Genomic DNA, 27,963 nt, shown 5'->3' with positions numbered 1-27,963 from the left:
TATGCAAGTTGCAAGTGATTATGGTACCTTCCTCTAACATTGTTGTTCCCTTCTAACAAACTACTACTTTAGTGAGCCAAAATAAAACAACAGATTTATCCGCCGTCGCATTCCGTTTATTGTAAGAAAACATAAAACATCAAAAATTCATAAGATGACAATAAAATGCAAGTTTAATTGATTTAAAATACATAGGGTGTTATACAAAAATATTTGTGTCAATCATAGACACAATATGGAATTCATATTTTCATTACAATGAATGCGACCTATCCTCTAAGATGAAATGATAAAATAATGAAAGATGAAAAAGGGCGCCACCTGTTTCTCTGATGGTGTTATTTGTTTCCCTTCTAATGACAAATGGTTCTTTCTGCTCGATGAGTTTACATTTGCTTATATAAGATACAAGTAATATCTATATTATTATCTTAATATTAATTATCATCAAAACTATGCGAAACTCCCAAAACTTCTTTTTGAACTTTGTTCACAATGCGCGCTTCTCTGTCGCGCCATATTGACAGTAATCCGGTCTCTGGAGGTGGCGGCGGTGGTGGTTTATTTGATAAGGCCTTTAGCCTTGTAGAGGTCGCGCATTAACCCTTTAAGGTAACGAATTTCGCGCTGCAAGTCGGAACACTTGTCGCTGAGTTTCGAGTTCCGCTCACGCATCTGTTGCTCTTCGTTAAGAAGGTCTTCAATTTCAGCCTTCTTCTTCTGACGGTAACGCGTCGCCGCGTTTTTGTTTTGCTCCTTCTTGCGGGAGCGACGGTCGTCAGATGGGCGCGAATATGGTTTGGGTCGGGATGAAGACGACCACTCGTCGTCGGTGCACGAAGACCGCGGTGATGATGGCGGCGACGACTGAGGAGAAACGCTAGCGCTGCCGCCCGAGTGTTGCGGGGAAGCGAGCTGAGCGGCGCGGTGACGGACGAGCTCCTCGACGTCCTCGTACCCGCAGTCGTAGTGCGGCACGGAGTCCGGCACCTGCACGGGCGCGGGCATCACCGGCCACTGTTCTTGTGGTGGCACGAGGGGCAATGCGGGGGCAAACGTAGTGCATTGTGCTTGTTGGGCGTAACTTAGCAGCAGTTGAGTCGCAGGACCGGGGGGACTCTGAGGTGGAGTCAAATGAGTCAGCTCAACGGCTCCATATACCGTTTCAAACTCTCTAAGGAGGTCTTCCGTAGGCTGAGGCGCGGAGTAGGTCGGTGCAATGGGCAGCGACACGGGAATTGGTGGCTCTACGCGCTCCGGAACTTGCGAGATGTTTTCAAAAATGGGAAGCTCCGATTTCTCTTCTAGCCAATTGGAGAAGATGTTCTCTGTAAAGACAAAAAACAAGGTATAAGTTTGCGACTTCTATTAATTACCATATACATACAATATCAAGATAGCTTAGTTAGGAAAATTCCGTTAACGATAAATAAGAATAAATTATGCAGAATAATAAATTATTCTCGTCATAAGCTTTAGTATTGGGACTACAACGTAAGCAAAGATGTAAAGTAGGTATCTGCCCTGAACTAAATAAACACTATCTCATGTTGCACGCAGCGCCAGAACAAGTGACGGGCCATTGTTCAATCATTAATTACTCTATTTATACCTTATTAAATACCAATTATAAAACAAAGGTATTATCATCGACTAACTTTAGGCAGTTGACTACAAAAACTATCACAAAAAGATATCTATATTTAGAAACCTATTGCTCTATCAAAGACATCAATGGAAACATCGAATTTTGATTGTTTTTGCTTCTCGAAACTCGAATAAAATAATGATACCAGGCCAAATTGTTTTGGTCATTAAAATATAGAAGTAGTAGACAAGTATTTATAAAGAATTTAAGCGCAACGAACAAGAGATGGCCGTCCCGGCACCGCAATCAACAATCAATTGGACGTAATTGTACAGATTGGTGTCTCAGACCTTAAGAGGAGAAAAGAACATCAATTTAAAATGTAATTCAAAGTGTCGTATTGTGTTTACCAGACAATTATAGAAGCATTAAGTTAGCGACTAATATCTAGGCAGCAGCTCGGACGCCTGCAACACCCCGACCCCAGATAAACCTGCACAATCAGAGTTCGGTGACTCCTCGCCCTCGATAGCAAATCACTTGATAAGTTCGCTACTCCGATGTCAACATTTTATTTTAAACTTGTTTATGATCAAACCTGCTACCAGCTAAGGAAACGTTAGGAATGTTCCATGTTGAAAAAATCTAAACAACCGATTCGGCCTTGTTATAATAAACTCGTCTCATATCAAGCTCCTTGCCTATAACCGTAGATGTAGCAAACTAGTTTTTTACTCTACATTGTTTTAACGGTAGTTGTTTTTTTGTTTTTATTTACTTTTAGCTTTGGTTTCAGTTTCAATAATGTTCCCCGCGAATAAACAACAAGTAGGACGCATTCAATAAAAAGCAATGACAATTAATCGGACCAAGGCAATAAAAGTAAAAAGTAAACTATATTTTGTCACGTTTACAATACGTGCCAAGATAACTATTTATCCCACATTGGAAAGGTGTATTGGTAGGTCATATCTGTATCAATGTATAAGAATGGAAACAAGTGGTCAATATGTCGCTTTAATTATTGGGCGAGCGAGCAAGCGAGGCCGTCTTGTACGCAAACTGGTTTATCAGTTAAACGTGGCCCAAGTTATCAGTGAACAGCTATTTTTGGATGCAAACTCTTCATCAAGGATTCGCAGAATAAGACAAAGTACGGATTGGTTGCGCTAGGCGACCAAAAGCAAAATAAGCTCTAATAATATGAGCGGCTAAACTCTGGGACGTCATTTATTAGTCCAAACTACTCGGCAGCTGAAATCAGAGCCCGCTGTAACTTGTAATTTGTTCCACAAGCTAAGCTGTATATAGTACGGATAGTATTTATTACGTCGAGAAACATGAATTCCATCCATGGATACCGATATAAATAATAAATAAGTTGCTAAATATGCTGTCGTCTACTTTACAACTCTATATAAAATCAAGCAATCATATTTATGTTACGAATATACTATCAACGTACTATTTTAATTACATTGAATCAATACTATATTGACTTCCTTAGTAGACGTCATCAGCATATTTTTTATGTGTGTACGTCATAATATTTCCGGCAAAATGCTGCTTGAACTGTTTCCATGTTGTTATACAAACAAACAAGTTTGTTGCGCAGTTAACTTATCGGCCCAAATCGAATCGTTAATGTGTCCAGTTACTTAATTGGAATAAACATTAAAACTAAGTGTTGATTACACATACTTTGTAGCAACTTACCACACAAAAATCATTAACGTTTCAATGACAAAACACAAATACACAAAGAACAAAACAAAACTAGAACATTCAAACCTTGAGGTCGCCTTTCCGCCACAGTGACTCTCAATAACAACAAACAACCTCTTCATGCAAATAAAAAATCTGAAACCACCTACCAACATACATATCAGCCAGAGCCATCACGAAGTCCAATTATGATATAGTAACTGCTTTACTATTCCAAACAAGAATGTCCTTTAATGTCCTTACTGCTACAATACAGTTCTAACGATAACTTTAAAACTATTATATGGGCAGTGGTATCCTAAAAACTGGAATCCTCGTGGTATGCAGCAAAGGTCGTCGGAGGGGGTTCAATGGGCAAACCCTGATCTAACGTCTTTTAACAAGTTTTTGTGAATTGAAAACTATCTCTTTGTTCCAGATGCACCGATAATGGCACTTCATTCTAACGGCGTCCAATAATCGCATAGATTGCGGCAGACATATGTTATGATGCGAGCGCGAGCGCTCGAAATGTGCTTCTCCACTCGAATTTATTGTCACGGGTTATAAAACAAGCAACGGTCACCAGCAAACGCGGCGGGGCACAACTTGGTACTGAGCGCGCGCGCACACCCGCACGCCTGACCACCAAACCCGCGCCTTTCCCCACTACTCTCGGCTCACTAACATATAAATATTACATTAATGTGCAACGCTGCGTTCACAGTTTGACTTCACTGCCTAAATCAATATAAATGTACGAATCAAATACAACTGCAACCGGTTCTAGTTTTTGTAAATTTGGAAAAATACGACACCACATCTTAGCCATTGAAATACACTGACTGAATTGAATTACTTGATAGCTCACATTAAATATTTATATAAAAACAGGCTGATGCAACTTTAACAAAAAAATTCTAATCATCTTATCTGATTAAGGTGTTACAACAAATGTATGAATGAAACGCTATAACAGTACTGTCTCCATGCAAGCTCATGTTTAAACAGTGGTTGTTGAGGTGTTGTCTCATAATTTCGACAACATGATGTGTATAGTAGTCGATACTGTATTCTGTGTAATTGATCGAGGCCTCGGCTATGTGTCACAATCAGCAGTGCAACAACCTGCACCCGTCGAGCCTTTCTACGTAAATAACTTAAATATTTCCAGAGGGTCTGCCTAAGGCGTCCATTATTACAAACTATTCCCGTTTCAATATACGTAATACATTTTATATACTTACATATTCAAAAATAAAACAAGTTGTGCGGGAATATCAACCGTCCATTCGCATATTTTGCTAAATATATCTAAGTATATTATATTTGCTGAGCAAATCAAATCAATTACATAATACCGAAGGTTATTTTAACTTTGTAACGAATCAACTTAAATTCTTTAGCAACTCCTGTCAAGTTACTTTATTTCTAATTGTAAAACCACGTTTCGTCAAGTTATTGTTTATATTAATCCTAAGTTATTTATTAGGCATAAACCATATAGAAATTTCATATACCGGGAACGATGTGAATCTTCTTGCTACCGCTGGACAAAAATAACAAAACTATGAAAAAATAAATACTACTATTACGACCCGAGAGTCAAAAGACCCCTTTGTTTGGCATTATTTGGTTTAGAACCACTTGCTTGCTATATATCGTCGAAAATGAATGAGTTGAGATAAATATTATTCATAAAATACTACTAACCCAGGAAGCTTACGCTAACCAATCAAACTTCAAATATGTAGGATGGTATTTGACACGATTGGCTCAATAGACAGAAGGCGTACCTACTATCCAATCGCATATATTTGTGGAACATTATTATTGAACTCCAATTCGCAACAACCAATTAGGAAATGTTACGGTAAGCCATGATTTATCGGATTGGCTGCCACATTTGAACTCGTCATTGCATTATCTGCTTTAATTGCTCATTAGCAGTAGTTGATAAAGACTGAGAGAATCACGCAAACGTGTAGTGCTAGGTAGTGGTTAGAGGCGTGTCACTTCGTGATATCGTGCAAGGGTATCTATTCACAATTTACATAAAATATTTATTTTGATAGCACCCAAAATAATCATATGTACTGTTAAATATAATTAGCCTTGGGCAAAAATGATGCAATAAAAGAATGGTAAACATAGAAAACCTAGAGGTGTGTCCAACATAATCGTGGTGAGACAAACGTACTTACATAAATATACTGACGCCTTATCAAAGGCTGCAAAGGGAACTAACTGCACTTAACATATAGAGTACCTACTATAGACAATTTATATGTAAGGACTTGGTTTTCAATCCCTTTTTCAATGTAAGAGAGGAGTGCATATGCATTTGTATGTTTAGATGTCAAAAAGTAGAGAACTTTAGCAGTTCTCTACTTTTTGACTCCAAACTTTGCAAATATATTTTGGGAAACCTCTCAAAGTATACTACTCAGTGGTGATATTATATATCAATTTAAACACCGGTAGAGATACCTATTGCAGATATCTTACCTACTTTTACGCCTTTGGATTTTTATTTTGAGGTTAAACAAACAGTCATTGTCAACCCATAAATATTCCAAATTTTAACAGTAACTATTTATTATGTACCTACATTCGTCAAACAAGATATTGTATCAGACTATTTACCGCTGTCTAACACAGCTAAATATTGGAGAAACAACAGTACATACACATTAATACGTTTAGAATGATAACATATGTAATTATAGTCACAGTGACACACGTGAGATGATTACGCCAAACAGTGGAATGACTTTCAATTTGTAGACAGGTTATCTGCTAAATTCGATCATGATTATTCTGTTGGAAATCCCTAAAATTATCCTACAATGACTAATGCACGAATACTCAAACGCTACTCAATTTTAAGACGCTGTCTAATGTAGTTCTGTCACTATCAATTCTTTATAAAATCACAGAGATAGCACGATATTTAAGTACAACTTAAAATTGAATAGCGTTTGTGTATTCGGGCGTAAGACGGATACATAACATTTTAAATCTCACTTCGGAACCTCATAGATTAAGTGCATAGACCTTTTGTCGGTGCCCTGTAGGCTTCTCTTACTACGTCGTCCAATTCACGCCCTCGTTGCGACTGGTTTCATCTAATCAATGTTAAGCCATATTCCAACAACATCCCTAAACAATTGACATTTTAACCCACTTCATAGAACACAAATAATGCATTCGAAACACTAGCCAAAAAGATTTCAAAATGTGCCAATTATTGTGAAGAATAAAGCAAATTATACAAGACCATATCGTTATCATTTTAGACATTGGACTTATAAATGACCCTACAACACGAGATGACATTACAAAACTACACATGACCAGTTATAAAGATTTATATAAAAGATACATATACAAGAATAATAAGGAACTCCATATTGACCATACATACAGTGAGTTCCGAGAAGATAATGGGAAAATGGATCTTGGTGATGACTTAGTAGGAATGATCGCTACTGCGTCATCAACCGAAACCAGAGAGAATACTTCAAGTCCCTTAAAAAACAGAAACTACCAGAAATCACAACAAGACTTTGTAAAGTAAGGAATTAATAAACTTCAATGAGTCTTGAGGACAATTTATAAAAAGCTTATCTTTCATTCACGCTTATAATCACAATCATCAATGCTCTAAAATTTAGTGCTACTGACGTAAATAAAAACCGATAAATATTTGACTATATAATTGAACTGCTACAAAAGTCTGAAGATGCAATAAAAGAAGTAGTCAGTAGAGAAACAAAATGAAGACGCATGAATTACTCAAAGGTCTAAAAGTCTTGTAGCGAATATGTATCTAAATCGCATTTAGACGCTATCTCAATCAGAAATATTTGTGCATGTTCACTGTTATTCACATTCCATGGATGGAACAGAGAGAATAGAGAATAAGATTATAATAGGTATCTAGCAAAAAGAACACATCCCGTGCTTATTCCATAGTTTATGTAAACTTAATGAACTGTGAGGTCCAGTTCATCCGATCGACACTGATAATTGCTGGATATATCGGTAACTCAACATAAACATTTAGTGAAGACCTGAAGTAAACAGGATAGAAAAGGAATAATTTACAACAAATACTGTAAATGATGAATTACCTTGTTTGCAGTTGTCTAGCTGCTGCAGGAGATCGTTGGCAAGCTCAGCGGGACTGGGCTTGATCTCCGGCGGAGATGGAGGGTACAGGCTGGTGGACACGTCGTCCTGAAGGTGGTAGCTGTCATACTCGGTCTTGGGAGTAGCGCTTGGGAAGGTTTTAAGCAAATCTGTTGACAAAGAAACACCATGCTATAGTATATTCAACAAAAATATACTAATGAAAATTGGAATGTAACGACAAAATTTTTGAGCGTTAATTAATAAGTAATTATTTTTTTATTCTCAGCTTAAATACATTTTGCTTCGTTGTTAAACTGTTGCGCAATTAAATTAAAGTTGTTTACATTTAATAATCTTTAAATTTTGATATCATTTTATTCAAGAACATTTTTTGTGAATAAGACAGATTATATTACATCTAGTTTTAATTAAAATTATTCAATACACTAATTTTGATTTTATTCACTTTTAACAAAATAAAAATGTAAAAATGTATGGTGTGTATGAATGCAATTTCTTACTTTGCAGCAGCGACAACTGGAATTCCCTACACAGGTCACACATTCCGTTACTTTTATAACAACACATTTTTGCACAATTGATTGATTAAGATTAAACACTAAACAAAACTGATTTAATCCCGAATAATTAATTAAAATTATTGGAGCAATGCGACTGAACAAGTCGAAGAAGCTTCAAGGTAAGTAGCTTAGATAAGTAATGTACAAAATACAGCGTGAAGAGAGAAGACGTCAATATATATATGAATGGTATCTGTCGCACGATATTACGTCAAAGTAACGCCCAGATGTCGTGATGCTTTAAATCTCCAGTGATAATGTCATAACAATAATTTCTGTTATTATAAAAACATCTTTACATTGTTCATTTTATGCCTTATTTTTTTAAGATTGTGCCGATATAACATTAGGGTCAAGTTAGATCGTTCATTCATTAGGAATTTTATTCCATTCCATTATTTAAATTTGAATGATTTTCGTACGAAGATATTGACCAAGCACTTAAATCACCGATATTGCGTTTTAACAATTTAATCTTTAAACCCTTAACAATCCAACTAATATAAAGATTAGACTTTCAACTTTTAGTTTATGTTTTAGATTAAAGCTTTCGGTACTAAGCTTAATTCTGTTGATAAATTTTGAGATTAACAGGTAATACTAAACCTGTGGATATATTTCAAGAAACACGTGACCAAAATTCCATTCAGAAATGTATTTTAATTTTTTTACTATATGACCCTAACGCCAGTTATAAGAACTTGTTACGAGCTTGAGATTATTGTGACCAAAATTTGTAACAGAAAAGTATTATTATTAATAGGATTTTTTTATGTATGTGTCCAGTTATCGCTAGTGCTGGGAAACGGGGAATCCTAATTACAAAGTATAGTAATGCATAAGTGTTCATAAGAGAAGTGGAAAGAAGTTGAGCGTCTTGCTCATTGTAAAATGAGCTTGGCTTGAACTTTTAAGTATTTTTGATTAACGAGGTATATGTATAATTATTGCATTTGCTTAAAAGCAATAATTGCTTTTGCCATGAGCGAAAACAGAGAACAAAACATGTATGACATGTACGACACCTAAATGCTTTAAGTTTAAGTAAGTTCAGTTCATACTAAGCTTAAAGCTCCACTTATAGGCTTTGCATTTTGCGTTTACTTTCAAAAACACCATTCACCAGTGAATGATGTAATGAAATATGTATTGATCTCTTTTTAATAAGTATCTTATAATATTTTAAATTTTTCATAGCTTAATTCTCTCCATTAATAAATAAATTAACTTTATACTCTTGCTATGTATCAAGATAGATTTCATTATATAAAGTGAATACAGCCCATTATAGTAAACAATATAAGAAAATCTATTTACAGGAAAATAAAATAAATGATACTAAAATAGCCACGCCTTAAGTCCGTAATATTCCGTATGCAGTACAAGACAAACAACATGTTATAAAATTAAATGTCAAAACATATTTTCATTGGAAACAAGATAAATAATGGTAAGTAGCGAACAGGCGATATGCAATTGAAAACATGAGCAGAGGCCAGTAACTCAAGACAAATATGTTTTTAGAAGATTCTTGATGACGTTGTTCTTATCTCCCAAACTACAGTCACTAACCAAGCAAGTGATTATCAAGACACACCCACGTTCTTAACATAGTAACCAGTAAAGTTCCTTTCGTTGATGAGTTGGAACCATTTGGAAATCACGTTTTATCTATGTACAGTTATTATTTCGTCAAGGGTAACAAACAAGAGGACAACTTGTACATACATGTTAATTGTCTATTGTAAATATCTTAATTAAATTAAATAATAATCAAATACGTTTTTCATTTTAATAGATGTTTATAATTACTTTCTAGATTTTGGTAGCGTGATTACTGAACACGTATTTACCAAATTGTATTTGTCAGGAACACACACCCCTTTTAAGAGAGACAATATTTATTTATTTAATATCTATCATTACAAGTATGTTGTACTCATACAAACAAGCAAATTCATATCATTATGGTGAAATCTTCCATGGTAAAGAAGTCAAAATCGTACTAAATAAAACTGACTAGTTTCTGCCTTGCCAGTGAGCCAAGCTAAACTTTTCACACATAATTACATACCCATTGAACCAAGTACAGTGGATGCTGAAATAGTGCTCTATTTTTTACAAGTGAACTCTACCACCGTAGAGAACGTTCGCAAACGCAACGTGTTTGTGGACGTTTTTAAGATTATAAAAAAACGTGTCAACTATAAAGTTTTTTTACTTCATCAGTGATCATGGCGTTTGCAACAGTGCCTAAATATCGGGAACTCACAAAAACTAATAAACATGGTAAATATCCCGTTTTAAGTTACAATGATATTGTGTCAACTATTTTTAATCTACAAGGTTTATATTCCTGGAAAACTAAACTTTGTCGTTCTAAAGTATCTACTGATTGGTCGTTTTGTTCAAAATCCAAGTGTTATTGATAGTATGGTGTTGATAGTGATGATTAGTAATGTCATATGTAATCAACATTTAACATTACTGCTCTTCTTTTAAAGTTCTTTTAAAGATTATAAGCTGGATAAGCTACGAATTGAGTTTTCATTAATAAAGTTAGTCAGCACCTTTGCCATTGCTAGTAGATTATAATTTGTATGCATTTTTGTACATTTTAATCTTTATCGCATTAAAGTTTCCATTTTGCTGAAAGCGGGTCATTACAAAGGGTGTGAACAGAGTCGCGTGTAACAACTAGAACCTAATAAATGTATATTTACCGTGACTGGAATATTATATTAATCGTATTGACCTAACGCATTATCATTGTGCATGAGGTGAGTTCGTGGGGGTGCTGTCGCGTCAGGAATAAACCACATTAATTATACGAGTTGTGTCAAACGGTCACGCGAGATAATTATGGATACTGATAACAATGGCGCGAATTATGATAAGGCGTCTAAACTCCAGGATGTTACGTCTGCCGCCCAAGGGAGATTCAATTATATAACGCTAAGAAACGCCCACGTGGATCGAACCTTCTAGAAATGGTAAATTATAAAAATGTATAAAATCAACAATGATACAGTTAAAATACAAATTTCGTGATTGACGGAGCAGTAAACATGAAAGTTCATAAAAGACACTTTCTTTTTCTGAATCTATCTAGGCAATCTTTCAAATACCTGGGATAGTGGGATATTTCAGATTCTATAATAAATAACTATGTCATGTTTCATAACATTGAAGTAAAAGTCTGCAGACCAAAATTGCAAGCTGTGGTCTGCCGTGATTTAACGTACCAATGAAATTCTCCTGATAATTTTACCACGTTTTAAATCTCAAACACCCAAACGTGCCATGCCATTTCAGATAATCAGTAATGCTATTTCGCATTATCAATTTACGTAATGTTAATTAATTTAACCGAAATTAACCACAAGTGATAAAAAATAGACTTGAAAGACTCATCTAACACGAGTAGGTAATAATACTGATCTTATATTTTAAACCAAATATAACACATTTATTAAAACAAATCTTGATAAGAGCAATTATACTTATCGGACCGTACAAAAATTCCATTTAAGACAGTTAATGCTGACGTCTTCGGAGAACAAAATAGTTCAATAGATTACCGAGAGCATACATTATCAGAGAGTGCCAAATAAGGTCATCGATTAAACGCGTGTTCTGTACAACACGCTCGACTTGGTCACACCAATCTACTACGTGACGAGAGTTGTTTGTCATAAACCATCGGTTATGTTATTGCCTCGCCTTTCTTTCTATGTCTCCATATATAAAATAATAACATAATAATAATTCTTCTTAACCACTTGTGTTTCTATAGAAATGGGATAAAGGATAAACGAGCAAACCCTAAGAGACGGTTTAACTAATCAGCCAGGAATACCAAAGAGCAAATACAGAGTATATAGTTACACTCCTCTCGGTGTTGCGGACCCACGCACTAGTAACAATATCATAATGAGGAATGGCGTTAAAAACCATGCAACCAATTTAATCTTGGATTTAATGGCACGAGTCAAGAAACGATGAAAAGACTGTGTGAGAAGTACCTAATATAAAAGTAATTATGTATTTTTAAGGGGGAAAACCATCAAATGGCTCGTTCCATCCTGTGTGAGGTGAGAGGGAGTGTCAGACTCTTACTAACAAAAACCTCCTCGTTCGAACTCGTGCTTCGGTAACTTTTACATACATCCGCAACCCATTACCCATGTGATGACATCTAATAGGGGAAAATGGAAGAATAATATGCCGATTGATTAGTATGCCAACTTGGACTAAAAACAGCAAAAAGAATTGTAAACCAACTGACTGTCCAACATCAATTAAAATAATAGCGTGATGTAATAATAGAAAAGTTTATTTCTGGATTGGTGATTATTATCAGTTGCTGTCAGACGATATGTGGAACTTTTAATGTTTTATAAATAGTTTGGAATATTATTTACATTTGATACATTAAATAATTATTATATAACACTGTCACTATGCGAAAGATTTTATCATTTTATATCTTTTGTTTTTCTTATTTTTTATGTATATTATAAACTCAACGAACTTTATCAATAAAAGGCACTAAGATGACTTATTAAGAATATCTTAACAACTCTCCAATGTATCTCAAAGTCAAAGTCAAAGTCAAAATTATTTATTTCAATTAGACCAGGAAGGCACTTTTGAACGTCAAAGCAAATATAATAATATTAATAACGTCAGTCTGTCGGTCAGTCCTCTAGTGAAGCTATTTGCTCGTTCCAAAGTGTAGATTCCTATGGAGAAGAACGAGCAAGAAACTCCATAGGTTACTCTTTTCCAATCAGATTCACAATACAATTCATGGTTACATTGTTTCGATTGCTTCAACTATGTGAGAACAATGTAAAACTAATATTTAGTCAAAGTGATAGAAAAAGAAAATAACCCTGAGGACAACAATCTTAATGCAGTCTGGAGCTGACCAGTCCCAGTTGACAGCGCCCGTTCACGAACATGACACGTACACCAGCACCGCCCAACTCAACCATGTTGCAGGGAATCGAGCGATCCAATGCCCGTGCCACCGCCAATGAGACCTTTGAGTGAGCATGACAACTCCAAGCTGACACAAGTGCATTCTACTAGTCTAATACAGTTTTAGCTAATTACAGGGCTCTCACATTTACAATGATTGTATCTAATTTAACAGAACAAATTGAAATAACATGGTTTTATTATTACATTATTGGAATTACTTTATTTTTTCGTTACCCTGTGGAGCTGGACCAGCCTGCCTCCAAGCATTTTTATCCTCTATATAATCATTCAATTTGTAGTATGCTAATCTACACATCGTTTTTTTAATACATAATTTAAATTGTCTTTCATTTAGGTGTTTTATTTCCTCTGGAATTTTGTTATAACATTTAACACCGAATCCCATGAACGACTTACTTATTTTTGACAATCTAAAGAATGGCTGGCTCAATCTATCCTTATGTCTAGTTTCATAATTGTGTCTGTCAGACACTTTGTCAAACAAGTTTAGATTTTTCCTAACATACATAATGTTTTCATAGATAAATTGACATGGAACGGTCATAATATTGATCTCCCTAAACTTTTCCCTGAGAGATTCGCGACGACCAAGATTGTAGATAGCTCTGACGGCGCGCTTTTGTAAAATAAAAATAGACTCAATGTCAGCAGCCTGTCCCAACAGTAAAATGCCGTACGACATGATGCTATGGAAGTAACTGAAGTACACTAGTCTTGCCGTGTCTATGTCGGTTAACTGTCGGATTTTCCAGACAGCATAAGCTGCAGAGCTTAATCGTCCCGCTAGAGATGTAATGTGAGGACCCCATTGCAATTTGTCGTCTACGGTGATTCCCAGGAAAGTAGTCTCTTTTACAAATTCTAATTTTTCACGATTCAATAATATGTCACATTTATTACTTTTAACATTTGGCAAAACAAATCTAATACATTTTGTCTTTTTATCGTTTAAGACTAAGTTATTGACTGTAAACCAATTCTGAACCTTCATTAGAGCATCATTTACGTCGTCATAATTATTTGTTCGTCTGTTTATTTTAAAAACTAGTGATGTGTCATCAGCAAATAATACCATTTGAGGTTCATTTTTGAATAAATGGGGCAAGTCATTTATATATGCCAAAAATAGGAATGGACCTAGTATTGATCCCTGAGGTACACCCATAGATACGCTAGCCCCATGTGAGTTTACTTTGTTTATTTGAACTTTAAGTTGCCTATCCTGAAGGTATGACTTTAATAGATTTAGCGATACCCCTCGAATGCCGTAGTGTTCTAGCTTCAGCAACAAAGTCCCATGCTCAACACAGTCAAATGCCTTCGAAAGTATTATATTCCGATAGCGTCCTGAGCTTCTTCCCACGAGGCGAAAATCCGTTTAATCAGAGCTACCCCCGCGTCAGTAGTAGAGCGTCCTTTGGTAAACCCGTATTGTTGATCATGAAAGATAGAATTCATGTTAAAGTGACGCAGCATCTGAGTAAGTATCAGTTTTTCAAATACTTTACTGAGTACTGGTAAAATAGAGACCGGCCTATAGTTATTGGGTTCTGCACTATCACCGGATTTAAATAATGGAACTACTTTACTATGTTTCATTAAATTTGGAAAAACTCCTTGATCTACACTTTTGTTAAAAATTAAAGCTAGATGAGGCGCTATAGTCTCTATAAAAGACCTACATATCCTAACCGACATTCCTCAGAGATCTTCAGTCGACTTAACTTTAATATCTTTAAATGCTTTGATGACTGCTTGTGGGTTTGTGTATTGAAATCGGAAATCAGAAGTGCATTCTTTAACATTACTTTTAAGAAGCTCGATAGAAAGAGATGGAGACGATTTCAATGCTTCCGTAGTTTTTAGCGGAATATTTTTAAGGAAACTCTCGAATTCCTATGCATCTTTAGATTTGCACTGATGCGTCCGTTTTCAGTATTTAAATTAAATTCAACATTACGTGGTTTATTTCTACCTGTCTCGTTATTAATTATATACCAGGTAGTTTTTGTTTTCCGCGGTCTTAATTTTACTGCTAATATGAAGTGCTTTAGCATGCTTACAAACCGATTTAAATATTTTTGAGTACCTGGAGACATGACTGTGGAAAGCCTCACTACTATTTTCATGTTAAAAAAATACCTGTTTAAAATACTTATATAGAATAATAAATAAATACTTAAATAAATACTTATATAGAATTATATAGAATTAAATATAATAATTCTAATTAAATACTTATATAATAATTATAATAATTCTAAATAAATACTTATATAGAATTATATAGAATATATATTATATAGAATAAATAGTAGATAATAATAACTTTGTATAACAATGCGGCGCAACACCCACAGTCAAACCGCTAAACCGGTTTTGTGGGAAATTGTCATAAATATAATGCTGTATTTCTTTTATATAAATAAATAAATAAATAAATAATAAATGGTTTCATGCCGTAAAGTTCAAACAACTTTTCCCTACTTATACGAATACCTGGTGTAGCCCATTCACAAAAAACAAACTTACATTGAATGTGTTTACGTTTTAAAGGGAACAATTTATCATACTGTGTTTTAATAATGGATAATAAGTTGTCATAAATCTCACTTGGGTATTCACTAGCATGTATTTGGTTCTGTTAGGGACATAGGAAAAGCAAAATATGTTTTGCTATTCCTTTATCTATTCATATCTATTACTAGTATGCTAGTCATTTCTGTTTTATATTTTAAGAATTAGTAGACCAAACGTGGTCAGAAAAACCATGCTGTCCTCATGAAGTTAGAGTTAAATTTTAGACCAAGTGTCCTATTTTTTTCGTCAAACCAAAATTGTATATCGTTTTTAAAAATCAACATTGAATACGTGACATGTAACGTGATACTAAAGTTCAAGAATAACATAGCGTGATTGATAAAAAATATGTGATAAATCCCAAATCTCGTGTAGGTGGGGCCTGCAATAGGTAAATGGTAACAGCTCATTGGTTAATTTTTACCTAGTTATTTTTTATTACTAATCATTGAGAAGTATTTTGTAACTTCTAATGAATAACATTATTTGCGGATAACATAAGCTAAGAATGAAATGTTTCAAATAACCAATACACAAGCAAACACATTTTATAAACTCAAAACAAGATAGTCTGTTTTCTTCGTGATAAAAATGCTAACCTCATTTCTTTAATTTGTATAGTCCTTAATTCAAAGTTCAGTAGCGTGAAATTGGAGAAGCCCATGTGCAGCAGCGAGCAAAAAATTCATATTACGAACTATGTAACCTTACTACATGATTCAACACATACTTTAGTAGAAAACTGCTACCTAGGCAATATGGCGTTGTGTAAGGCAAGCAAATTATGTAATGAATGGCAAGCGAATCACGCATCTAGAAAGACCGTACAAGTTATTTCCAGAACGTAATAGTACCTAATTTTCTGCAATTGTTTTATAAATCGACATTATCTTGACAATAGCCTGAATTAGATCTGGTATAGTAACAGACCGTGACACACTGCTGCTGAGTGGGATTCAAACCTTCAATTATATGAACTTATATCTAAGAAGAAAGTTTTTACCGTGTCACTACAATTACTAGTATTTAATGCATTTTTATTTTTAAGAATGTAATTTAAATTACATGTTAATAATTTCTTGATGTACAAAATAATAATATATGTCTCTACCTACCTAGTTTCCGCGTCAAAACATGTATGATTACAAAGGTGATGTTATGAAAATATTATTCCACAGTAACTATCCAGATTTATAATAATCTATTCATAGAAATGATTTACTGTAGGTCAGGGAAGTCAGTGTATGTAGAACTATTACGTGATTCCGTTACTATAATATCCAATATCTATCGATAATACTCTGTTTATCACAATATTAAATTTAAGTATGGGAGAGCCATGCTTCGGCGAATGGTGAAATGTGATACAATGGACTCACAGAAAACCGACGTGAAACAATGCTTGCGTTGGAGGCTGGAGGCCCAAATATCCTAATACTTCCCCAATTTTCCTAATACCAGATTCCACCACAACAACCCTTAAATTCTTAACCCTCAGAAAGCCAATTGTAGCTCCTGGTGTTTCGGGTGTCCATGAGCGGCGTCGATTGCTTACCATCAGATATCCGTCTGCTCGTTTACCGGCTTATAACAAAAAAGCAATATCTATAGATAAACATGTATATTTTAATTTCAATTGCTATGCACAAGTGTATGTTTATAAGTTCTGTGAAAAACCGCATTGCCAATGTTTAAATACAAGTGTAGTTGCTCTTACTTCATTATCAGGCGCATCAATTTACATAAAGCAAAGTCCGTAGGGCGAACAATGGCTGAACTCCTAAACTAGTATAACGTCTAACTGACATATTATCATTAAAAAACTAAACCAATAGTCGTTAATTTTTCTTAAGCTTTTCCTTTTTTATATTAGGGGTTGTCTGCTAATAAAATTGACCAATGTTTAAAACAAATAGTATAACTGAAGACCTAGGTACTGAACAATTTAGTTAAAAAGATACAATAAAAAATAAGGCATTATTTCTTTCTTTTAATAAATTTTCGTATTTCCGATTTCGACATAGATAGTAGCAGCAAAATGTTACAAACTGTCCATATATTCTTACTACTGTACTTATTATTTGAATATTTTATCGAAAATTATATTATCTTCTGCGACTGCAGCAAAAAATGGGTAATAAACTAAAAACTAAAAAACTAAACTCCTGCTACATTCACAGGTCAATTAACAACTTTTTATGGTATAAGCCGCTAGACTAGCTGACGGATCACTTTTGATAGTAAGCAATCGCCGCCGCACATGGACACCCAAATCACCAGAGGAGTTACAAGTGCTTTAACGGCGTTTTTGGGGGTTAGGATTGTTAGGGAATTGGGGATCGGGAAGGGAGGTAATTGGGCCTCTTAACTTCCCTTTAATTTCGTAATGTGGTAGAAGTTTGACCAGTTTACGCTGCACGTAGTCACGAGGAGACTGAAACTAACTCTGTGAACAATCATTGTAGTATATTCATGTATGTTATGTAGCTATAATAAAAATTAAACAAAAGTCTGGCTTAAGTCTTGATCTGTGAACAGGAAAACGATACAAAGAACAACCAACTTAAAATACGTCAACAAGCAATCTCTTTAATTTTCCTCTTCGAAGAAATGACTGGTAAACAACAATAAATAGCGTTAAAAATGACGTCAAAAGTTTTAAAACACGTATTTATAATGTAATTAACTATATACTAGTCAACAATGCATCACTCAATAAATAGGGAAAATACTTAAGATGCATTAAAAACGGTTGTGTTGACCACAATTTCATGACTTAAGAGGAAAATTGCAATAATTGATTAATCTACATCGATTTTCTTAGTAAATTCATTTTGTACAAGTCGTGTATTACGAAATACAGTAACAATATATATGCATAACACTATGGTTAAGCTTTGTGACTACTATATGTTTATATTCAACTAGTTAAGGTTAGGGTATTTCTTTCAATCGAACTCGAAAATAGTTGAAGAAGCTTCGAAAATATTTCTAGAAATGGATGAAAACGAAAGGTTCACGTCGGTTTCGAAGCCGTAAAATGTGAATATTACTAAAATACACTATTCTTAGACCGATACCAAAAATAGAACGCAGATCGATACCAGTGGCTCTACCTGTACAGTAATGAGTTCGTTTATAAAGAAAATATTTTGCTAGTTTTTATTTTAGCTCACGTTTTCTCTTCATAGTTCTGCCAATTTCGTTGATAAAAATGTGAAGTGTGGCAAATTGCGCCTCAATTATACATAGTTGATATATGGCTTTATGACTTTACCACTACAGCACGTTATAGTCAAGAAGCAAATCATAAAAACGACTCTTAGTGAATATATATATTATAGTTTTTAGAATTCTTTTTCTTTTTTTAAACTTTGACAACACTATAATTGTCTTCTGTGTCGTAGGTGCGTTTACAAATATACAAGTTCACATACACATGACACCCAGACTCGAACCAACAATTTGTGGACGACAAAAGAGTTGCTTCGTGCGGCAATCAAACCCGCTACCGGTAAACTATGGCAACTTTACCGGGCCCTTGGCAACTTTACCATACTATAGGTATTCGGTATAAACTCATTTATCTAAAAATCTACCCACTAGAATTCTGTTTTGTAATAGAAGTATTTTTTAGACATTAAAAGGAAATATTTACTATATTTTGCGTAGACGTAAGACTGCTATTATGCCAGTAATGGCCGTCACAATGTATGCGTGAAAATGAGCTAAAAGTTAGTTGTTCCTAAATTGTGCTTACAGAGCCTTAACTATTTGTCACAGGTGAGTGAAATTTTGATCTTGTATGTATATTATAGTTGGGATTACTGTTGTAATATCAGCAATTGCTTTTTCTTTAATTTATTGATAAATAATCGCTTCGGTAATGTTGACACAGGTTAGGTAAAGTTGCCACGGCCTGCTTTGTGGCAACTTTACCTACAGTTAGGGTTGGCAATAAATGTTTTTTTCTTGTTTGTGTGTATGTAACCATTTTCGAATACCTAAATTTCACAGCATAATAGTGAATATCCTGGATGATAAGATATAATGTATTTAATAATACCTTTTGTTTTACAGCCAAAATGGCTCCCATGAAACAAAACCGCAGAAAACTCGGAGCTAGACACTATAAAAATTATACGGAAGTGATGTTATAATTAGCTATGGAGATAGTGAAGTCATAAAATTAAAAAGTCAAGGATTAAACATTATTTTGTAGCCTTTTTTACAATTTTAAACATAAATACTTAAAATTTTAGATCTTAATTTAGTTTAAAAGGGATTAATATTTATGTTAGAAATTTGTGCGTTTTTTTACTTTAGGTTTAAGGTTTATTAATTTTTTTTTAAATATACATGTCATAAAAAAGTTTCCCCTTTTTTGACAACCCCGAGCGTAACAAATTATTTGTATGTAAATTACGATGAAACCCGTGGCAACTTTCCCTAATGTCTGTGTAGCCGTTATCTTTATAGATTTCCTCATATTGTTTGCATTATAATACGAAGAGGTCCTAGATGAAGCCCTCTGTACCTCCACAACTCTTTAATATGCAATACACGATGAATACGGCGCGTAGGTAAAGTTGCCAAAAATTTGGTATCTTTACCCATGTTGTTTTTTCTTTACTACGGCTAAAATAAGTGTTTGTATTTAATGACGATTACGGTAAAGTGAGCCAGATAGACTATAATTCTAAATATATAGTTTTGGTTTCTATGCGTCTTATGGTTAAAAATATATTTCGTGTTTTGTTCTAAAATATGGTAAAGTTGCCATGTTTTACGGTACAAGTTGCGCGGCAGCCGTTTGCCCAGCACCAACCGTGCAGTCATTGAATTGAACATATTCTAAGGATACATTATCTTCTTATAATAAAAACTTTCTTGAAATTTCTTCTTCATTAATTTAATAATGCGATTATAAATTGACTCGTGTATCTCTAGCTAAACCATGAAAACAAGATAAAGAAACGTTATTCATTCTTCGTTGTTTTTTGTTATCAGCATGAGAAGACAACAAACTTTAACTTTCGAACTGGTTATTAGCTATCTAGTTTAAGCCAGTTTAAAAGATCATAAACATTTAGGTACCGTAAAACATGGCAACTTTACCATATTTTAGAACAAAACACGAAATATATTTTTAACCATAAGACGCATAGAAACCAGAACTATATATTTAGAATTTTAGTCTATCTGGCTCACTTTACTGTAATCGTCATTATATACAAACACTTATTTTAGCCGTAGTAAAGAAAAAACAACATGGGTAAAGATACCAAATTTTTGGCAACTTTACCTACGCGCCGTATTCATCGTGTATTGCATATTAAAGAGTTGTTGAGGTACAGAGGGCTTCATCTAGGACCTCTTCGTATTATAATGCAAACAATATGAGGAAATCTATAAAGATAACGGCTACACAGACATTAGGGAAAGTTGCCACGGGTTTCATCGTAATTTACATACAAATAATTTGTTACGCTCGGGGTTGTCAAAAAAGGAGGAACTTTTTTATGACATGTATATTTAAAAAAAAAATTAATAAACCTTAAACCTAAAGTAAAAAAACGCACAAATTTCTAACATAAATATTATTCCCTTTTAAACTAAATTAAGTTCTAAAATTTTAAGTATTTATGTTTAAAATTGTAAAAAAGGCTACAAAATAATGTTTAATCCTTGACTTTTTAATTTTATGACTTCACTATCTCCATAGCTAATTATAACATCACTTCCGTATAATTTTTATAGTGTCTAGCTCCGAGTTTTCTGCGGTTTTGTTTCATGGGAGCCATTTTGGCTGTAAAACAAGAGGTATTATTAAATACATTATATCTTATCATCCAGGATATTCACTATTATGCTGTGAAATTTAGGTATTCGAAAATGGTTACATACACACAAACAAGAAAAAAACATTTATTGCCAACCCTAACTGTAGGTAAAGTTGCCACAAAGCAGGCCGTGGCAACTTTACCTAACCTGTGTCAACATTACCGAAGCGATTATTTATCAATAAATTAAAGAAAAAGCAATTGCTGACATTACAACAGTAATCCCAACTATATTATACATACAAGATCAAAATTTCACTCACCTGTGACAAATAGTTAAGGCTCTGTGAGCACAATTTAGGAACTACTAACTTTTAGCTCATTTTCACGCATACATTGTGACGGCCATTACTGGCATAATAGCAGTCTTACGTCTACGCAAAATATAGTAAATATTTCCTTATAATGTCTAAAAAATACTACTATTACAAAACAGAATTCTAGTGGGTAGATTTTTAGATAAATGAGTTTATACCGAATACCTATAGTATGGTAAAGTTGCCAAGGGCCCGGTAAAGTTGCCATAGTTTACCGGTATATTTTTGAGTATTTTGTTGATTGCTTCAATAATGATATTACGTAATTAATTATTTTGATCAACAGTCAATAACTATGACCATTCTGATGTTCTTTTTTTTAGCATTGTTATGTACATACTATTTTACTAAGTGACTTTTAAGTCCAAGTAGGTGTAGTCTTCACTACTTTTCTTGTGCTAACTACATACTTGGCGCTATTGCAAGGTAAGGTCTTGTTCACCCAATCACTTTCATCTGGGCATCAGCTAATAGTCTATCTATTGGACTAGATTTTGTGTTATATTAGCGATCCTGGTGGTAAACTCAAACCCTCATAATAGAGGTATCTGGTTTATAATATACGTACCGTAGTCATTGTTGTTAAAAAGTTGTTCGATGTCAGCATCGAGCAGAATGAAGCACTCTTCAGTAGAGAGAAGGGCGCCGGCCGAAGCCGGCAACTGATCCCAGGAATTCGCACTCATTGTGGGAGCGTTGCAAACTCTGGAATTTTACACATTCATGTCTTAGTAAAACATCATACAAAAGGTATGTGATCAAAGAATTATTTTGTGGCACTTGCAACTGATTCTGGATAATTAGTGTGTAAATTAACCAAAATTATAAAAGTTTACTATGAAAGAATCGTTTATATTTGTGGGAAAACCCTAACTGGTAGATTAGACAAAAAATTCAATTTAATGTATGCCATAACTGGTTGTAACCTGAATCTTAATAATTTTGTTCTTGAAAAACGGTACTCACCACAGGTTTAAAACTGAGTGCAAGGAGATCAGTGTCCAAGGGTGATAATGGTGGTTGTTGTTGACGAAGGACAAAGCTGTCCGGTGAGGGCGCCATGGTGGCACTGAAAAATAAATACACATACAATTAATTTTAAGTTTTATTAGAAAAGTGTTCTGCTACATAGACTACTTTGAAAAATAAGACTTAAACAATTCTAAGAAAAAAATAATACAATAAATTATAAGACTGCGAAAGAAATTCTACTAGCAGGAGTGGGTAGATATCGTTATCGGTCAACGATATCATTCTTACCTTCCCAAAGTGTAAGTGTGTATTGAAAGTTGTGTTAGACTTTACCCCATTACAAGTCAAGTTATTTCAGGCAGGTCAGGCAACACAAAGCATTTATCAAGAAGTACCATCACACCATTGTACGTATTTGTAAAACAGATGTAAATATTTTGGTGTTTCTGATCTAATTTTAGCCATATTGTTTGTACAAAACGCAGTCTGCAATACAATGTTTGGCAACTTATATGCAAACCTTTGTTTGTATAATAGATAACATGTTAAGATTATATTCATTTTTCCTATATTGATAAAGGCAGCAGCGAAAAATATTTTCATATCTATTTTATATCACCTGCGTCGTCGCGTCACTGCTAATCGATAAATTTACTAAAATACTCATCTATCATTGTTTGTACTTTCGAATGTGCCATTTTGTTTGAAGAATAGAGAGTGATAAATGCATTGTTTGTATAATGATAATTCTGAGTTATTTTCAAAGAATTAATAACTGTGCCTGAAACTAAATTCAATGATGCATTTGATACTCTATCTCTCATATCAGTGAATGCCCCATGCCCCCCTCGAATGGAAAGCGTGACCCGAACCTTATCTGTACCGTTGTAGACTAACGTAATGATTCTGCTTATTCATTTATAGTACTAATTTTCCTCTATAATTACAGTTTCATACTGTAATGAGACACATGCGATAATAATGCCGATGACATCATGCAAAATGATTTTTGCGTTCAAGCAATTTTTACCTTAAAGCTGACTGCAAAAATGTTAAAAGGCTATATAGGTTGTGTTGTACCTTGGACGGCCTTGAAATTGTGCGTATAAAACACAATTCTAGAAGACCGTATTGTTTTTTATCAATCACTCGGCTCAAGAGTGATGAGTAACACCAGCTAAGTTTTTTGCTTGTATATCGTGTTTTCTAATGAATGCATGCATTGTATAAGGAAGTTGTGAGTCGGTCAATACTAAACCCGTTACATAGATACTTTTTGCTTAAACTTTAGGTACTACTCGAAGAATGTGTCTGATATAATATCATGGCTTGTATAATATTGATCATTTAAAACTAAATACATAATCGTAGAAACGAATACTGTGCTCATTCATATGAGTTTAACGTCATGAGATATGCATTATCGTTACGGTCGATGCTAAAAAAATAACCCGTTATCTTATCAAACATAAATCTAACTCGAGTCCATGTCGTCAAGGGATCATGACCGACCAAATGGAGTTTCAATATCCGGGTTGTACAAACTAAATATAAATATTTAAAAGTCGTGATTCGTAATTTGTTCACATCCAACAAAAATGCAGTTTCGAAGTATCGACAAAGTTTTGTCAATTCTGTCTATCGCCTTTGCGAGTAAAGCCGCAAAGTTATCAGATAATTTATGAATGAGATTTTTCTTATTACAGGCATTATTACAATGATAACGAAACAAAATATGTACAATGTGTAGTAAGAGTCCAAATACATAGTACTATACGAAATTACGTCGCAACGCAACAACCTATACATGTATAATAACTACGTAGAGCAATGGAAACCATTGACGTCATCCGCGAACACGAGGGTACTTCATGTTTTACATTGACTCTTATGGCCATGCAGTTAGATGTGAAAATTGATTGTACAATATCCAACATAGAACTAAAGCACGTACTACCACCCTACTATGTCCCAACAGTAGATTGCATTGACTTTCAACATGAACAAGACATGATTGCGCAAACTTATGAAATGCTAGCTCGTAGCTAGGTGACTGTCTGAACCAAAAATAAACTTTACGCCATAAACACAATAGGTACCGTATTAAACATATTATTGAATGTCTCATTTCGCCATTAATTATTTATGAGTTCTTTTTAAAACTGATAGCTGATTGAGTTTATTGCCACCAAGTGATTGATTATTTTTCTTATTTTTTAAGTGACCTCATCAATTAACGAATTCTGAAGTTATGCAGTTTTTGTCAATTCTTTAGAAAACCCATATAAATAATACTTCTTTTATATACACCATGAGCAACATAACACTAATTAAGTTATGATAAACCACCACTGTAATTTGTTTCGTAATTCCCACAACACCAGACAATGCCAATAATAATGGCAGTCCTCACTGTCTGATGAATTGTAAGAAAAATGTCTGAAGTAGCAGTCTAAACTGTTTATAAAAATATATATAAAATACATAAAAAAAAAATAATTTCCCATATCAAAAGCTATCACCAACAGAAAATTATATTAACAAACAGTGCCTTCAAAGGCTTTGTTTCTATTTATTCATAGCTAATACAATAATGCCAATGTACTCAAATAAATAACAGACATTTATTATGTCTGTAATGTATGAAAAGGAAAGATAACTGGGTTTTTTTTTTCATATAAAATATAAATTCGAAATAAACAATGATAGTCAGGTCAAATCAATGATAATTGAATTGTTATAAATATCTGGGATACTATACACCAAATATAAAGATAATAAACACAATAATTGGGGGAATAATACTTCCTATTCTTATGTAACTTTATTCATTATTGAATGATTTAGACAAATCTTTTTATCAGTATTATTTTGTCTGCAAGAATAAGTTTAAGCTTATCTCGAATGCTGATTATAAAAGTGATACATTCAAATAATTGAAATGTTGACATGTTATTCTGCTGTCACCAAATTTAAAAAGTAAATATTGTAACATCCAATTACTCCTGTAAGCTCACTACCGACAATCTGACTCATTTTAGCAGAGTATCAAAATTACAAGTCATTACAGTTCAGCATTATTATGATATACTGAAAATATCTTAATCAACAAGATACGCGCGAAAAACATAACCCTTCCTTGGCAGTCCGGTATAATTAAATATGATGTATGATAAGCTACATTGTTTACTGAACCAATTATTATATTTTTTACTTATTTATGTAGGTTTTCTTGCATATAATATAATAAAATTAAAACCAGTATGAAATCAATCAGTAGATAACAAGTAAAGAATCAACAATTTTGATGATACAACACATAAACAAATGAAGAATGTCTTACTAACTTTGAAAACTTTTCATAAATTATTTATGTCATTTTATATGAGCAAATAGTTATACTGTTTATTGTTTGAAGAAAGCAATTACTTTGTCTCAGTATTGTAACAATCTTTTTAATAAGCAGTAATGGTTTGAAATAAGGTAAATTCATTTATTCCAATTAAACCATAAATACTTAGGTACTTTTGAAACATCAACAAATAAAGAAATAAATAATAGTATGTCAGTCTGTCTGTCAGTGAAGCTAGGTGCTTGTTCTAAAGTGTAGCTTCGAATGGAGAAGAATGAGCAACAAATTCCATTTGTTTCTCTTTTAAAGTAATAAAGTAAAGAAATTAAAATTAATCATTAATCATAATAAAATAAATAAACAATACCTAACTAATTTAATCTTCGGGACTTTACCACATTACCACGGACAATAACAATGAGTAATGTATGCACCCATTTATGAAGATATTGGTTGTTCCTTTATGACTAAATTGATATAAATACCACAAGGAACATGCTACATCTCAAACTTAAGTACAGTCTATTCCATACAACTTTTACAAGTGTAAAAGTTAACTGTTGAATTCATTTGTTAAAAAATTGTTTGTCAACAAATCACTGTTAACCTAGCACTTGTCACATGGTGATTATAAACATCAATGATCACTGCCAAGTAAAAAGCACCACATTGTTCATTGCTTAGAGAACATGATTGCTTGAGCCTGATTTAAATATAGGTTTTTGATATGTATTTTCTCTTTCATTTTCATTGGCCTGATCAATAACAACATGAGACAGCAAAACTTCAGTTGTAACTAATTGAAATATCTTTTTACTAAATGAAAAAGTTATAAATACATATTACTAAGAAAACATTTTTCAACAGTTTGCGCAATACAGGTCTTTGCAATTTAAGAAAATGTAAGATAAGGATTGAAACAAATGATCACTGTGAAATTTATGTAGACTGTAATGTTGTGAACTTATTCTATTCATGCATATGCGACAATTTAAGCTGATTGTGAAGTCAGAGCGTCGCTTATTCTAAGGAATGTCGTAATAATAGATCTCCCGCGCAACTTAGTATCGGTGAAAGCTGACTCGATCACTCAACTAAACAAAGTGTGTCAATGAAAGAAGTTACAAACACTTGTTATAAACAAACAGGTTTATTTACTGTCAAATATTGAACTTTAGTACCTTAGTTGCACCTCTAGAATAATGTTAATTGAATGGAATGCAACAGTATGGCAAAATAGGAACCTCATTGTAATACTAAAATTAAGTATATTAAAAAACTTGTACTTACAACATTTTTATATTTCGTGTGAAGGCACACGCAGGTGTGCAAACTTTAGGCACTAGTAACCCATCTTGAACGCAATTATAGCAGAGGGAAAACAATTAAACACGTCTACTAGTCTTGAGCCATTGATGAGTAATAGAGAAAGAGGGGCAAAGAGGTTCAGCGGGAGGAGGCGAGTAAGCCTCAGAGTTGCCAATCAAAAAACTATTTTACTTTAGGCAGTGGCGCCCTCTCAGTACTTTCCTAAAATGACGCAATAGAAGCTTTTCATTGCACAATTTTCAGAGACCCCACGCTACAAAAACATTTTTGAAATGTGATTTCAAATACTTAATTCATGAACAAATAATTCCTAAAAAAAAATCCAACCTATTGAAGTATATTACTAGATGAATCTTATAGTACTTCAATTCTCAATTTATTTTTCGTATAGCTGGGAATTAGCATTATTAGAGATTCAGATTCTCACGCAAATTAAATCTTTTTGAAAAATTACAGTCAATAATTAATTAATTACACTATGGCGGGAGATTATTTGCCTTTAAAAACTTAAATTGATTTCAACCTAGTACCTAACAAATAACAGAAAAAA

At 33.7% G+C, this 27,963-nt stretch overlaps 1 protein-coding gene across 2 annotated transcripts; it reads right to left on the bottom strand.

Annotated features, from left to right (window-relative positions):
* Positions 1–94: 94 nt before the first annotated feature.
* On the bottom strand, positions 95–27,564 carry LOC118273850 (activating transcription factor of chaperone). 2 transcript variants are annotated; one of them, XM_035591019.2, is made up of 5 exons: positions 27,375–27,564; positions 22,727–22,829; positions 22,329–22,465; positions 7,429–7,596; positions 95–1,328 (listed from the first exon to the last, which is right to left on the bottom strand). In XM_035591019.2, exons 3-5 carry the CDS (start codon positions 22,444–22,446, stop codon positions 562–564), a joined length of 1,053 nt encoding a protein of 350 aa, XP_035446912.1. In that variant the 5' UTR covers positions 22,447–22,465; positions 22,727–22,829; positions 27,375–27,564; the 3' UTR covers positions 95–561. The 2 variants fall into 2 exon arrangements, with proteins under 2 accessions (XP_035446912.1, XP_035446913.1); XM_035591020.2 differs by lacking the exons at positions 22,329–22,465; positions 22,727–22,829; positions 27,375–27,564 and adding an exon at positions 7,951–8,100.
* Positions 27,565–27,963: the final 399 nt, after the last annotated feature.

This window comes from Spodoptera frugiperda, chromosome 4 (assembly GCF_023101765.2).
Source record: "Spodoptera frugiperda isolate SF20-4 chromosome 4, AGI-APGP_CSIRO_Sfru_2.0, whole genome shotgun sequence".
NCBI classification, from domain to species: domain Eukaryota; kingdom Metazoa; phylum Arthropoda; class Insecta; order Lepidoptera; family Noctuidae; genus Spodoptera; species Spodoptera frugiperda.
Note: the sequence above shows the minus strand (reverse complement) of the source record. Positions and strands in the feature narration are given on the sequence as shown.

Excerpts from the sequence above, each read along its gene's own strand:
- LOC118273850 (XM_035591019.2), bottom strand. The coding sequence starts at position 22,446 with ATGAGTGCGAATTCCTGGGATCAGTTGCCGGCTTCGGCCGGCGCCCTT. Across the intron at positions 7,597-22,328 it reads TTTTAACAACAATGACTACG|ATTTGCTTAAAACCTTCCCA; the intron begins GTACGTATATTA and ends CTTTGTCAACAG. Across the intron at positions 1,329-7,428 it reads GCTAGACAACTGCAAACAAG|AGAACATCTTCTCCAATTGG; the intron begins GTAATTCATCAT and ends TTGTCTTTACAG.